Source organism: Culicoides brevitarsis, chromosome 1, assembly GCF_036172545.1.
Source record: "Culicoides brevitarsis isolate CSIRO-B50_1 chromosome 1, AGI_CSIRO_Cbre_v1, whole genome shotgun sequence".
NCBI classification, from domain to species: domain Eukaryota; kingdom Metazoa; phylum Arthropoda; class Insecta; order Diptera; family Ceratopogonidae; genus Culicoides; species Culicoides brevitarsis.
The window spans coordinates 43,868,030-43,882,914 of NC_087085.1; the positions used below are offsets into that span (position 1 = coordinate 43,868,030).

Consider the following 14,885-nt stretch of genomic DNA (forward strand, 5'->3'; position numbering starts at 1 on the left):
TATGCCATATCAAGCCCTTTTACATGCGATTTTTACACGACACTTCGCAATTTATGACTTTTCTGATGGAATTTTCTATGAGTTGCATTAGATAATTGAGTTTCGAGAAAGTTTTATTTTAGTTTTGGAACAAAAGAAATTTTTTTGATATTTTTTTTTGTTACATAAAAATCAATATTTTTATTTCAAAAAGTTACATTTAAAAAAAAAATTAAAATAAAATAAAAATAGTTTAATTTTTTTTAAAAAAATATTACTAAAAATTTAAAAATTTAAATTAAAGAAAATAAATTTTAATTTTGAAGAAAAAATTAAAGATATTAAAACAAAATTATTTATTTATTTTTAATTATTTAAAAAAATAAGAAACTTAAAGTAATTAAAAAAATTAAAATAAATAAATTATTTTTAAAAAATTAAAATAATATTTCAATTAATTTTAAAATAATATTGGTTAAAATATTTAAATAAATTTTTATCAATTTTTTCAAAAATATATTTTTTTTATTTTTAAAAAAATAAATTTAATAAATTTGTTTAACAAAAATTTGTAATTAAAATTTAAAAAAAATTATTAAAATATTTAAAAAAAAATTAAAATATTTTTAAAAAAATTTAAATTTTAAAATATTTATTTTTTATTAAAAAATTAATTTTTTAAAAAATTAATATTTTTTTTAATTTTAATGAAATTTTTATTTATTTTTTTTTCAATATTTTCATTTTCAACATTTAAATAATTTAAAAATTTGCATGAAAAGCCACTGACCTCTCTAAAAAGAATTATTTAAAAAAACTGAATTGGGCTGAAGTTAAATTGATGCACAAACAAAAGAAACATCACTTCTTATTTATGATGTTTATAGATATTAAAATATCTCTCTTTTTATTATTTCTCGTTGTGCTGTTTTTTTTTATATATTTTTGCATTTTTCGTATTCAATCAATATTTCTGCATTGACTGCATTGCAAGATGATTTCCGGCTGTTTATGACTCCGATCTTGCTCAAAAGCGAATAAGGAGGCATGAAATCGTCTAACTGAATTATAACTGCATTTTGGCTCGTTCATCATTTTCTTTTGTTATATAAACAAAATAACAAAAAAAACGACAAGAACAAGACAATCACAAGTCGTCATAAAAAACAGACAGAACAGTGATATGAAATTTTTGTTTTTTTTTGCTCTTTCTTTCTTTCTCTCGCTTGCTGGTCTTGTCGTTGACTTGCATAACGATCAGCAGGGAAGATGCGAAAGTTGGCGTAAAATTGATAACTGAATTGGGTTTAAATATTTTTTTCTTCATAATTAATTTTTTAAATTTTTAATTAAAAAGTAAAAAAACATTAAAAAATTAATTTTTCTAATTTAAAAAAAAAATTAAAAAAATGTCGAAAATATTTTTTTTATTAATTTCTTACAAAAAACCGTTTTATTAAGAAAATTAGAATTTGCTGAAATTTTTTAGATTTTTTTAATTTTTTTTTTTTTGACAAAAAAATTGTTTTTAATTAATAAATTAAATTAATTCATAAGCTTTTTTTTATAAAATTATTTTCTTAAAATTTATATAAATTTTTAAATAAATTTTAATTTTTTTTAAATAACTTTTTTTATATTTTATCAAAGAAATATTATAAAGTTGTTCAAAATAATTTTTTTTATTTTAAAATAAAAACAAAAAAAAAATTTTTATTTAAAAAATTTAATAAATAGGTTTAATTGAAAAAAATATAATTTGTTATTTTTTTTTAATTTTTTAAAATTTATTTTGTTGTTATTAAAAATAATTTTTTAAATTTAAAAAATATTTTTTTTTAATGAAATTATTTAAATAAATTTTATTTATTTTAAATTATTACTTTTTCTGAGTTTAAAATTTAATTTATTTTTATTTTTAATTTTTTTTAAAAAAAATATTTTTTAAAATTATAAGTTTTTAAAATTTAAAAATTAATTCTACTAAAGTTTAAAAAAAAATTTTATAATATTTTGAATTTTTTTAAATTTTTTTCTTTAATTTTTTAAATTAAAAAAAAATACAGACAAACAACAAAACATTAAAAAATCAAAAACTTTACCATAATGCATTAAAAAAGTGAATAAAAATCAAAGAATTTGTACTCGAAACAATAAAAAGAAGAAATAACTTTGAAGTCTCGTACAAACGATTTTTGTTTCTTTTTTTTCTCTCATTTTTTTGCAAGGAGATGAAGAACCAAAGGACGTACAACGCAAGAAAGAAAGAAGAAAAAAAGAAAGAAATTTAACAAAAAGTTGATGCAAATAAGGTCAGAAACAAAGCATATTTGGCAAATGAAAATTCTCAGACAATTTGCTATCTTGCCATGTACATCACTAACAACTGCTTGTTAAAATGCAATAATTTTAACAAGCATCGACTTCTGATTGAAGAAATTTAAAATTTGTTTTTACATGGGAACGAAACGTCATTAACAACATAATCTTTCTCTCACTCTCGTAATGCTCGAATGGCGTTGAAGCCGAAGAAAAAATTAAAGAAAAAAACATAAAACGAGATCTAATCCGAACGTTATTAAATTTAATCCACAAAAATGTCAAACATCTGTTGAGATTTCATCAACAAAGGATTAACGGGTCGTCTGCATTTTTTTCCTCTTCGTTAATTATGAATTTCTGAGTGACTCAGAAATTTTTCAAAGTTGTCAAAAGTTGCAACAAAAGTCATAATTTAAACTTATCTACGAGGAACGAGTTTCAACACATTTTCTTATCTTATTCGACAAACAAAATTACCAAAATTGGGACGAAGGAAGGGGAGAACTTGAATCAAAGTCATAAGCTCTCAACTTTATTTGCATACGAAAGACGTTATCTAAAATTGTTGTAGACTTTAATTATTTTTCTTGTCGTGCCTTTTTCGGTTATCTACCCCTTTTTTGGTACAATTCCTTAATTTTTGGCAAACAAACTTCGTGCCTTTGACAAGAACGAACAAGAAAAGTGTCAAAAACGCAAAAATATCTAAACCACGTTGTTGGAAGTAGTTGAGGTTAATTCCCGGATATCGCAACTGAGGCGCCCCCTCGTGTCGAATCACATATTCAATCCAGTAGATGGCGCTCTGCATTGCTGTGATCGGTCGATCTCGATATTTATCGCTTAAGACTTTGACATTTTTCTTGAATTTTGGATTTTTTAAGATTTCTGTCAAAGCAGCGTCGAGTTTTTCTTCTGTTAATTCCAAAAATGGAACAATTTCTGCCCAGCCAGCATCTTTGGCGCGTTTTGCGTTCATCGGTTGATCACTCACAAAGGGAATGGCGACGATGGGAACTGCATGGAACAGGGCTTCGTTATAGCTGCTGATGCCACAGTGAGTAACGAAAGCTTTTGTATTGGGATGCGCTAAAATATCGTCTTGAGGAAGCCAGGTTTTGATCAGGACATTTTTCGGTAAGTTTGGTAAAGTTTCGTTTTCGAATTTCCAAATTACTTTTTGTTCAAGTTTGCTGAAAGATTTCATCAGAATCGAAAGTTTTTCTTGTTGAAGGTCGATGCTGCGGAAATTTGTGCCGAAAGAGACGAGAACAACGCCATCTTTGCTGCTTTCAATGAACTTTTGGATGTCATCAGGTAAGGGAGAAGGAGTTTCTTTGATTTGTAAGCCGCCGACTTCAATAACGCTCGGGAGAAGAGGTCGAATCCAACCTTCCGAGAGATATTGGTTGACGAGAACTAACGAAACGTTCTTTTTTGCGTTGGAATATCCGAGTTTACTTTCAGGAAATATTTCGCTGTTGAAGAAAAATTATTTTTTTTAATAATTTTTTACGAATTTTTTTTTTAAGAAAAAAATATTTAAAAAAATATTTAAAAAAATTAAAAAAAAAATATTTAAAAAAATTTAAAAAAAATTTTAAAAAAAATTAAAAAAAATTTAAAAAAAAAATTATAAATTAAAAAAAAAATTAAAAAATATTAAAAAAATAAAAAAATATTTTAAAATATTTTAAAAAATATTTAAAAAAAATATTAAAAAATAAAACTTACTCAAAGTAAAATTGATTCCGATATTCGACATAAATAAACATCAAATGCTCCACAAAATAAGCCAAAGTATTGAGAACTCTCTCGAAAAAGTTCATTCCTGTCATTTCTTCATCTTTTTTCAACATAATACTTCTAACAGCTTCTGGATTATTTGGATGCCCAAGCAGTTCTTCCAAAAAGTGAAAAAATGGCGCCGACGAGAGAACAACACTTGAACAATTGAAATGCTCCTGAAGCCCAAGTTGGAAATTGTTGAATAAATATCCAAAAACGATCAAGTCAAATTTTTCTTTTTTCATTATTTCTTGAAATTTTTCATCTTTGATGACTTCAATTGTAGCTTCAGACGACAAAGTAACCAATTTTGGTAACCAAGTTAGAATATTGTGTTTTTGCTCCTTGCTTGTTACTCGTTGGGTGAGTTCTAAAAATCAAATTTTCTTAAAAAAATATTTTTAAATAAAAATTTATCAAATTTTACCTCTTGTAGCTTCATTTTTAACAGAAATCACGACGTCACGATAGTTGGGAACACTTTTTCCAAGCGGAAAAGGACTCACAAAGGTAACTTCATGTCCTCGTTTCGCCAATTCCTCCATCAAAGGTTGCGCAATGAGCACTCCTGACTTACTTGGCGTCGGATAAAAGCACAAAATACGAGCTGAGTCAACATTTTGTGCGAAAATCAACACAAAAATGGACAAAATATTTAATTTCATGACCAACATAGCTCAAGTTTATTTACTAAATGGCGATTTCTTATCTATCTTAAGCTCGAATATCAAGATAAAGTTATCTAAAAGTGCAATTTTCGATAAAAACCCGAAGTAGATTAAATACATGCAAAAATTTCGACAACAATAAAATTTTGCTATCCCAGCCAGAGATTATGTAAATATTCGGAAGCAGAATAAAACCATGGAAATCATAATTAAAAGTAAACAGACTCCCAACACACACACTTGCTTGTTTGCATTTTACATTCAAAAGTTTTCCTTCTGTTGAATGGCTTGTGTTTGGGGAAAATGAATTTCTATTAACCATTTATGATGTAGGGGAGGAATTAGTGCAAAAACAGAACGCAAAATTACTCTTGGAGCGAGATTGAATCGAAATTTTGTTGAAAAATCCTCACAACTTGGCGTTTGTTAGATCAAAAACCACGTTCGCGGATTATTTTGGAGGATTATGAGAGATGTTTACTTCACATTTTTACCCCTACTTACAACAATAATAATGCCAGACAGTGATGATGACAAAGATGAAGAACTCTGTGGTAAGAAAAATAGTAAATCTGAGAGCTTAAAAAACTTTTTTTTTTTCATTTCAGATTTCAAAAGTTTCAATTTCAAGAGTTTCAATTAAAAAATTTCAAAAGTTTCAATTTCAAGAGTTTCAATTAAAAAATTTCAAAAGTTTCAATTTCAAGAGTTTCAATTAAAAAATTTCAAAAGTTTCAATTTCAAGAGTTTCAATTAAAAAATTTCAAAAGTTTCAATTTCAAGAGTTTCAATTAAAAAATTTCAAAAGTTTCAATTAAAAAATTTCAAAAGTTTCAATTTCAAGAGTTTCAATTAAAAAATTTCAAAAGTTTCAATTTCAAGAGTTTCAAACAAAAAATTTCAAGAGTTTCAATTTCAGATTTCAAGAGTTTCAATTAAAAAATTTCAAAAGTTTCAATTTCAAGAGTTTCAAAAAAAATTTTAATAGTTTCAATTAAAAAATTTCAATTTCAATTAAAAAATTCAAAAGTTTTAATTAAAAAATTTCAAAAGTTTTAATTTAATTTTTTTTTTCAGATTCCAAGAATTTCAGATTTAAATTTTGAACCTCAAGAGGAGAAGCAAGAACTCAATTAAATTTCTCAAAATAGAAAACCATCAACTTTCGCATCTCAGGGCGATCCTATAATGTTATGCAAATAAACTTAAAAGTTGGATGTAAATACTTGTTAATGTTCTGCACATTATTATTGTCATCATCATTACATAATAACAGTCTCGCAAAGTTTAAAAATAAATAGACACCTCTTTCCTCCGAGTGCGCGCCAGAAGCCGTTATATGTAAATTCTGATGTTTGCTCTTTGGAAAGACATATCGCAATGTTGACTTTTAAGTTTATTCAAGAAGAATGTAATCCAATGTGTTAAGAAAATCACGTCGTCTCGCTTACATGAAAAACTTTTCCTCCTCTTTTTTTTCTAACACAGAATTTCTTTTCATTTTTTGTTCAAATATTTAATCTTTCCCACATATTCTGCTCATTATTCAATTTTTAAGCTGCACTGCATGTGTGAGAAAAATTTTCAAAAGCGACCCAGAGGAAATTAACAAGCATGTGTTTAGCTTTAGAACCGAGTTTTAGAAAGTCTTCCTTCCTGCATTCTACGAAAAGTGTTCTTGTAAAGAAAGTGCATAAAAGTGAGCAAAAAATCCGGATTAAAAAAAAGAACGGATTTTGTTACACAATATTTTTCCTTCGCTCGCTAGATTTTTCAACAAAAATTGTAATGAAAATAGAAAAACTTTTTATCGGGATTTTCTTCATGAATTAACACAATTTTATAACTTTTGCTCCGTTTTTTTTTGTATTGGAAACAAAGCTGAAGGGAAAAAATTATATAAAGTTTCCATTATAATACAATAAATTCTTGGCTAAAAGTGGCATGAAAATAATCCGTAACAAAGAAAGACGTTCAGTGAATGGAAAAGAAAGAAGGAGGGGAAAAATGCAGGACAAAAGTGTCTCGTAAATCAGATAATTAACGCGACTATTTTTACAATCCGTTAACTGTAAACAAAAGTAACAATTTTTTAACTTTTTTTTTGCTTTCAGGAATGTGAATTAAGGCGCTTCAAGCATCAGAGGAGAACGAAGAGACATGATGAATGAAAGCGGAAAGGAAACTTTTTGGTCAAGATACGCTTCAAGCATCAGAGGAGAACGAAGAGACATGATGAATGAAAGCGGAAAGGAAACTTTTTGGTCAAGATACGGAAATGGATCGGATTTTGGACCAGTTAAGAGTTGATAGAAAGGAAAGTTTTGTACAATTGTTTAACTTTTGGGATTCACTTTTGGTAAGTAAACTTTTTGAAATTTTAACAAAAAATTTTTTTCAGTTAAAATATTTGATAAGATGAAATATCTTGGAGTTTTGATAGATGAGAAATTTTACTTTAAACTACTTAAGAGAATGCTGGATAAAGAAACGAAATTAAAAAAAAGCTTCTTAAAGCTTAAAATCTCTTCCAATTAATCCAAACCAAGCTATTTTTTACAAAAAATAAAAAAAAAATCTTCAGAGAGCAATTTAGAAGTAAAAAAGTTATAAAAACTATTCTTCTCAAAGTCGAATATGTTAAGATGAAAACTACGCTGAATGAAATATCAAGACAAAAAAGTTTTCAGATCAAGTGCCTAACAAGCATATCTCCCGGTACGATGATTTCGCAACAAGATTGTCATAATATTGCAACAAGGCGACCGACAACATCAACTAACGAAGACTCCAACGTGCTCTTTGTTAAATCCATTGATTTGCAAAAGTGAAAGAAAACCCATTAAAAAAAAGTATTACAAACGTTTGTTTGTCTATTCTTATTATTATTATTGTTGTTGTTGTTATGTTACACAAAACCATATCCACATACTTTTTATTTTTATGACAACAGCGAACGAGTCGCGATGTGCAATTTTATTGCTCTTCCCATATGTGTTGTTGTTGTTGTTGTAAAGGTACACAGCGAAATGTTTTGTTTGCTGCTTTATTAGCTTTAAAGAGATAACTCAAGTAAGATAATAACAAAAGTCGTCGACGACGACGACGACAACAACAACTCGAGAACCGAAGAGCGAAACAACGAGTTGTGTTGTGTTGTCTTGATTTTGATTACACATTTTGCCTGTTTGCTTGTTACATTATACAATTACAAGGCATGCAATCAGTGAATCGTTTTACTTATTTTTTTCCTCTTTTCGCTCTCTCGCTCTGTTACTTCAAAAATGCTGCAAAAAAGTATCAACTACTGTGCAGTAGGGGTTATGGAAATATTTTCTTAAACTACTTTGTTCATCATTTAGAATTAAGAAGAAAAAAATTACGACAAATTTCTATCTTAAAAGTTAACGATATGAAGAATTAGAACCTCCTTAAGGCTCTAAAGGGGTTTCAATTTAGAAAAATTTCGATAAAATATAAATCATCGGAACAAAATTAAAGAAAAAAGATAAAAAAAATTGTTAAAAAAGCTTTAAGAAAAGTATGACCTTCATTTGTCCTTGAATGAAAAGTTTCAAATTAGAGGTCTAAAATTTTAGAAAAAATAAGAAAAAATCTCATTTTAAGTCTCTTTTATCTTAAAATGTTAATTCAAGGTCATTTCAAAGTCATAAATTTTATAAACAATTTTTTTTTTATTTTTTTTTATAAATTTCAATTTCAGAGTTTGAGAGTTTTAATTTGAAATATTTCAATTTCAGGTTTCAAGAGTTTCAATTAAAAAAATTTCAAGAGTTTCAATTTTTCTTATTTTATAGAAAAAATAAGAAAAAAACTCATTTTATCTTAAAATGTTCATTCAAGGTCATTTCAAAGTCATAAATTTTATAAAAATTTTTTTAATTTTTTTTTTAATAAATTTTAAATTAATTTTAATTAAATTTTAATTGAATCTTTTTCATCAAATTTTGTCTAAAAATTTATTAATTTTTTTCTAAATTAAACATTAAAGAGGTTTTGAACCCTATATAAGCTCTTCGATGTTCAAAAATAGAAATTTGTTTTTAAATTCTTTTTTTTTTAATTTTTATGAATTTTTTAAATTTTTGTTTTTTTTTTTTTTAATTTTTGAATGAAAAAATTTCATGATCTTAAAATTTTCGAACCCCTACTAAACATGTCTTAACAAAATTTCCGTTGTTGCCAGCGCGAAGAAGAGTTAAGAAGTTTGCGAGAACATAACTTACGCTCCGTATAACCGACAGACAACCGGCTACTTGTCGACGTCGACAACAACGAAACGACAAGTAACTTTATTTTAGGAAGTGCAGTTGAAAAAAAAAGTAACAATCCAATAAAATTTGATAACAGACATGAATAATGTGTTTTTTATTTAATTAAAATACTCGAAAACGTGATTTGCAAAAAAAAACTTCTTTCTTATTATCTCTCATTTACCTCAAATTCGAACATTTTATTTTATTTCTTTTTTTGTACTTCGTGTCTTTGCTTAACGTTCGAACCACTCAATCAATCCTTTTTGCTCGTGAATGTAGCAGCAGCAAAAAAAAAAGTTAAAGATGTCAATGTAAAAGTCTTGTGACAGGTTTTTGACGTAAAATAACACGTCCTTAGGCAATTAATTAAGATTCATCTGTCCGAATTTTTTTTTTGTCATTCCAGAGTTGCGCGCAGCTTGAGTCATCAGAAAGATCTTCAATCATTTTAACGATGACAACGAAAGTTACTTAATTTATTTATTAAACTCTCTTGTAAGGAATTTTGGGAGTTTACGTAGGAGATGAGATGAGAGCGATGTACCAATAAATTGCTATCATTTTTGGGTTGACACACAATGAAGCAATAATTTGTGGTAAAAGTTTCTTAAGGAGGTAGAATTTTTGATATTTGAAGGCAGTTTAAGGAATATTAAAGAATTTGTAGAATAAAATTTAAATTTTACTCAAAAAAATCTTGTAAAAAAATTCTATTAATAAATCTATTTTTTTCAAAAATTTTATTTTTATTTTATAAAATTTAATTAAATTTTAATTTTTCATTTTATAAAAAAAGATTTTTTTATGAAATTCGATTTATCAAAAAAAGTCTGTAGAAAATTGATAATTTTCTAATTTTGGTTTATTTTTAATTTAATAATTAATTAATTTTTTAAATTAAATTAAATTTATTCAACATTTTTTGTTAATTAAAAAATTATATTAAAAATATATTAAAAAAATTTTTTAATCACAAATTTTTTCAATATTTTAATAAATTTAATTTCTTAAATCATCTTGGCTTTTTATTAAATAAAGAGAATTAAAAAAAATTAATTTATCAAAAAATATTTAATTTTTAATAAATAATTTTTGAGAATTATTTTTTTTAATTTTTGAAATTTTTTATAATAAAATTTCATTAATTAAATAATTTTTTTTATTTTTTTTTAAATTTTTAATTAATTTTATTTTTAATTATTTTTTTAATTTAAAATTTTTAGTTTTAACTTTAAATTAATTAAAAAAAATTAATTTAAAAAAAAATTAAATTTAAAAAAAAATTAATTTAATTTATTAAAAATTAAAAAAAAATATTTAAAATTATTTAAATAAAAAAATAATTAATTAATTATTAATTAGTTATTTTAATGACAATGAAAAGAAATTTAGTGAAAATTTTTCTTATTTTTAAAATTATTTTTTTTTTTTATAAATTAATTTTATTCAAAAAGTTACAAATATTCGCCTAAAATTAAAAAAAAAATTTTTTTTCAAAGATTTAAAATTTTTTAATATCAGGCGAATATTTTTCAAACTTTTTTGAGCGAAATTGATTTAAAAAAATTATTCTAAAAAAATAGAAAAATTCTCACAAAATTTCTTCTCGTTGTGTGTTCCTCCAACAATCTCTTAGTCAACCTGCAGACACTTGTTAATGCCTCATTAGTAATTCAGTCCATCGCCAACAAATCATCAACTTTAATTTTGACATTTATGAAGCCACACGTCGCATTTCGTGAACCATTCTTACCAAATGTTTCGTAAGAAATTGTACAAAATGTCCACTAAACTACAATTTTTTTCGACAAACTCATCAAAAAAAAAAAAAAAAAAAACAAGGATATTAATATACGAAACGCAGTGAATGACCAAGCATGAAAATTTTTTCTGAAACATATTAAGACATCTACGTGAATCATTATGATTATTACTTTATATGAGCGGATCGTGTTGTCTGTCATATTATTATCATCATTTTATGCTACAGGAGAGAGCCACTAAAAAGGAGAAATAGAAACACAAGTCACGCATTATTTTATTTATTTTTTCTTTTTTTTTTTTGAAGAGATGGAGACACAAAATTAAATTTAGTGGACAATTGAATTTTTGTTTGTTCAAGCAAATAATTGGAATGAATGGAATGTTAACGTGAATTTTCTTTACGATTTCGTTTCCTTTTTTTCCAAATGTGTGTGTGGAAATGCGTGCGTGGTTGCCACATAAATCGTTTCTTCAAGCTCGTGTCTTGTCTCTCTACATCATCTTCAGTCCGAAAGAAATCTAAAATACAAAAAAAAGGTCAAGACACGCACAAAAATGTTAAACTCCGTCACTCAGACTGACATGCCAGAACGGAAAACCATGGAAATTGTTGCGGAAAATATGTTTTCGGGCAATTTTATTTATTTATGGGTAAAACTTGAATTTTTCACTTGAATTCGGACGTTTTTCGTGCGATTCCGGGACATTTGACGGTTTTTGCAGAATTTTCTTGTTTTTTCTCGCAGAAAATTTCACGACGTAACTTGAGGATTTCTTCAACTTCAGCTTTTTGACGCTGCGAACGGATTTCGTTGCAACGAAATTGAAGCAAATAGTTGGCAAGGTAGTTGATTGGATCAGGAGGATTTGTCATTGTCATGTTGGCAAGACCACAGCGTAAAGCAGGACCAACAGTTTGTTTTAAATAGTCGATGTCGGGGTTTTGAGCAGGTTCTGAAAATAAAAAAAAATTAATTATTTTTTTTTAATTAAAATTTTTTAAATTAAAATTAATTTTATTAAATTTAAATTAAAATTTTAAATATTTTTTTTTATTTTAATTAAATTTTCAAGTTATTTTTTTTTTAAATTTAAATTAAAATTAATTTTTTCTTTAATTTAAATTATTAATTTATTTTTTTTTTGATTTTTAAATTAAAATGAAAATTTAATTTAAAATTCTAAAATATTTTTTTTTATTTTTAAATTAAAATTTAAAATTATTTTTTTTAATTTAAATAAAAATTTTAAATTATTTTTTAAAAATAAAATTTTAAAATATTTATTTTTAGTTTTAAAATTAAAATTAAATTAAATTAAATTTTTAAAATTAATAAATTAAAATTATTTTTTTTTTAATTTAATTTTTTTTTTTAAATTAAAATTAAAAATAATTATTTTTTTAAAACTTTAAATTCAAAAACTTACCAAAACAAAAATCTTCTGAAATCCCGCTAAAATCAAAGCTTGAAGGATCCGAACATGCTCCACAATTCATAAACGACGACGTACAAGAATCCTGTTTGTAAATTCGACATCCTTTCTGATTAAAATAAAACCTTCCCCGTTCATCGAAGAAGTATTTATTGGCAGCTACTGTTTCTTTCACAAGTTTCATCAATTCAGCAGGAGAAGGTCCAATATTCAAATTTTCCAGCTCTTTACAAATGTTCTTCTTCTTTTCTTTCAATTCGTGCAAAGCTGCTTGAATAATCTGCGCTTCAATTCGAGCTTCATCCTTCAATTTTTCCTTCTTGCTTTGAAGACAAGTCAAAGCACAAGTTCGCGTCTCTTGTTTCGAACAAGGTCTTGAAGTTCGAGCTGTCGAAGGTCGAGATTGAGACTTCGAACTACTTGCCCGAACCTTTTGATCAACTTCTTTAACGTTTTGTTTCAGTTTTTGCGCTTTACAGTTGACATCTTTTAACGTTGAAAGTTTCTTATCGAGTTGAGTTAAAACTTTTCGTTTGTTCTCGACTTGTCGACAATCTTCTTTTGGGGTTCGAGATCGACTTTTAGATCTTGCAACTTCTTCACAAATCTCTTTGTCAATTTGTTCGATCAGCTTTTGAAGCTTCAATAACTTCAACAAACCACATTTCAACTTTTTACGACTTCTATTGCATTCATCTTGAGCTCCGAGTAAGATTTTGCTGGCAACGGAAGTTGCAGATTCAAGCGGCGAAACATCTCCGAAGACTCGTTGCCCGTTTTTGTCGAGATAGAATCGAATTCCGTTCTCGTCGAAGAAATACTTTCGAACTTTTGAATAATGTTCAACCATTTTGAGTAAATCAGAAGTTGGAACTCCAAGATTCAACTTTTCAACTTCTTGAAGAACTTCAATATGTTCAACTTCGAGATCATGAAAGATCGTTTGAAGGATTTGAGCTTCAATTCGAGCTTCATCTTTGAGAGTTTCCTTTTCAATTTTAAGAGATGCCTGATTGGGATCCTTCAAGATCCTCTGATCAACAGCTTTGATGAGTTCATCTTGTTTCAAAAGCTTCATGAAACCTGTTTTGAGTTTATGAATCCTGCGATCAGGATTGATCTCTGAAGATCTTTGAAGTTTTTCTTTCAAATCAACTTCAGATTCAACTTCATGTTTGATTTTAACTTCAAACTTTGATCTTAAATTGCCTTTTGAATCAACTTCCATTTCAGAAGATGTTGTACCTTGAAGTTTGTAAACTTTTTCGCCATTTTCATCCAAGTAAAATCTTCCTTCATCATCAAAGAAATACTTTCTCGAAGATGCACTTTTTTCCATCACATGTTTCTTTTGTTCAAACTGCTTCTTCTTCTCGAAAATTTGTTCTTCAATCCTGAGGACTTCAGAAGGCGAAGCTCCAACTTTAGCATTTTCCAATTCCTGAAGTTCATTCAAGTGATCCTTCTCTAAATCATGAAATGCTTTTTGAAGTACTTTTGCTTCTGTTCGAGCTTCATCTTTGAGCTTTTCTTTTTCGTTCTGAAGGAGAGTTAAGGCACTTTCGTGAGTTCTTTTCAACTCCGTAACTTCTTCTTCAACCTTCTTCAGTAGTTCAAGCTTTTGATCTTCCGTGAGGTTCGGATCTTCCATGATCTCTAAACGTTTCTTCTCCATTTCCGCCATCTTTGAATTGAACTCTGAAGTTTTTTCGTTCATCTCGGAGTTGATTTGTTCAATTAGCTTTTGAAGGCGTAACAGATCCATCAAACCATCTTGCATCTTTTGACGCTTTCGTTTCAGTTCAGCTTGAGCTTGGTTACTTTCCTCCATGAGACGTGAAACTTCGTCTTCCAAACCTTTGATGGTATCTTGAAGTAAGTCTAATGAAGTGAATTTCGTTCCTAAGTCAAGTTCGTGCTTTTCAGCTTTTTCCGTGACAATTTCCTTCTGCTTTGTTAAGGGAGTTTTTGGAGGAATAATTTCTTCGCGTAACTTTTGAAGGTCACGTGACTCAATTTTCGTCGTAGAAATCTTCTTCAGCTCTTCCTGAACGCGTTGTTTTGCAACACTGGCAATTGTTGAATGAGAAATCGATGATTTGCTTGCCATTTTTGCGACTTGAATTTTGTGAATTAATCGAAATGATTGACGTTAAAATAGCAGAGCACTGTGTTGTTTTAATTGAATTGCAAAGCGTTAACTCAATTATTTGTGCAACGAGCATAATTTTCAAATAAAGGCTGCCTTTCTGTTACGACAATAGCCCCGAGGTGTTGATTCCATTCATTCATTAATTAAATGCATTTTAAATATTTCCGAGCCATGGCGCGACATAACAGTGAATCAATAACCGAAAAATAAATACCCAATAATTATTTATCGTGAATATTTGAACAGACTGATTGCGAATGAATTTTTTTTTGCACTAAATGAAATTAATAAAAACAGAAAATGAAAGAACAATAAACAATCGCAGCAAAAGTTCAAAGGCTTGACCTGATGAGTGAAAAAAAAATAAAACTTTAAATAATTTTCGATAATAATTAATTTTTTGTCATGCGGGTTTTTTTTCTCCTCACGTAAAATTTCAATTTAATTCTCCGTTCTCTTCTCTCTCTTGTGGCTAAATAACTATAATAATAACTTAATGTT

General features: G+C 26.9%; 2 protein-coding genes across 2 annotated transcripts; both read right to left on the reverse strand.

The window, feature by feature from the left end:
- Positions 1 to 2,334: 2,334 nt before the first annotated feature.
- On the reverse strand, positions 2,335 to 4,771 carry LOC134834740 (UDP-glycosyltransferase UGT4-like). The gene is made up of 3 exons (XM_063849499.1): positions 4,517 to 4,771; positions 4,036 to 4,459; positions 2,335 to 3,779 (listed from the first exon to the last, which is right to left on the reverse strand). Exons 1-3 carry the CDS (start codon positions 4,761 to 4,763, stop codon positions 2,876 to 2,878), a joined length of 1,575 nt encoding a protein of 524 aa, XP_063705569.1. The 5' UTR covers positions 4,764 to 4,771; the 3' UTR covers positions 2,335 to 2,875.
- A 6,694-nt stretch (positions 4,772 to 11,465) lies between these two features.
- LOC134837906 (myosin-11-like) lies at positions 11,466 to 14,342 on the reverse strand. The gene is made up of 2 exons (XM_063853299.1): positions 12,227 to 14,342; positions 11,466 to 11,752 (listed from the first exon to the last, which is right to left on the reverse strand). The coding sequence occupies exons 1-2, from the start codon at positions 14,340 to 14,342 to the stop codon at positions 11,466 to 11,468; spliced, it is 2,403 nt and encodes an 800-aa protein (XP_063709369.1).
- Positions 14,343 to 14,885: the final 543 nt, after the last annotated feature.

Bases quoted from the DNA above. Each gene is read 5' to 3' on its own strand.
- LOC134834740 (XM_063849499.1), bottom strand. From the start codon at position 4,763: ATGTTGGTCATGAAATTAAATATTTTGTCCATTTTTGTGTTGATTTTC. The intron at 4,460-4,516 runs GTAAAATTTGAT...TTTGATTTTTAG, and splicing joins TAAAAATGAAGCTACAAGAG to AACTCACCCAACGAGTAACA. The intron at 3,780-4,035 runs GTAAGTTTTATT...TTTCTTCAACAG, and splicing joins CGGAATCAATTTTACTTTGA to CGAAATATTTCCTGAAAGTA.
- LOC134837906 (XM_063853299.1), bottom strand. From the start codon at position 14,342: ATGGCAAGCAAATCATCGATTTCTCATTCAACAATTGCCAGTGTTGCA. The intron at 11,753-12,226 runs GTAAGTTTTTGA...TTTTATTTTCAG, and splicing joins TTCAGAAGATTTTTGTTTTG to AACCTGCTCAAAACCCCGAC.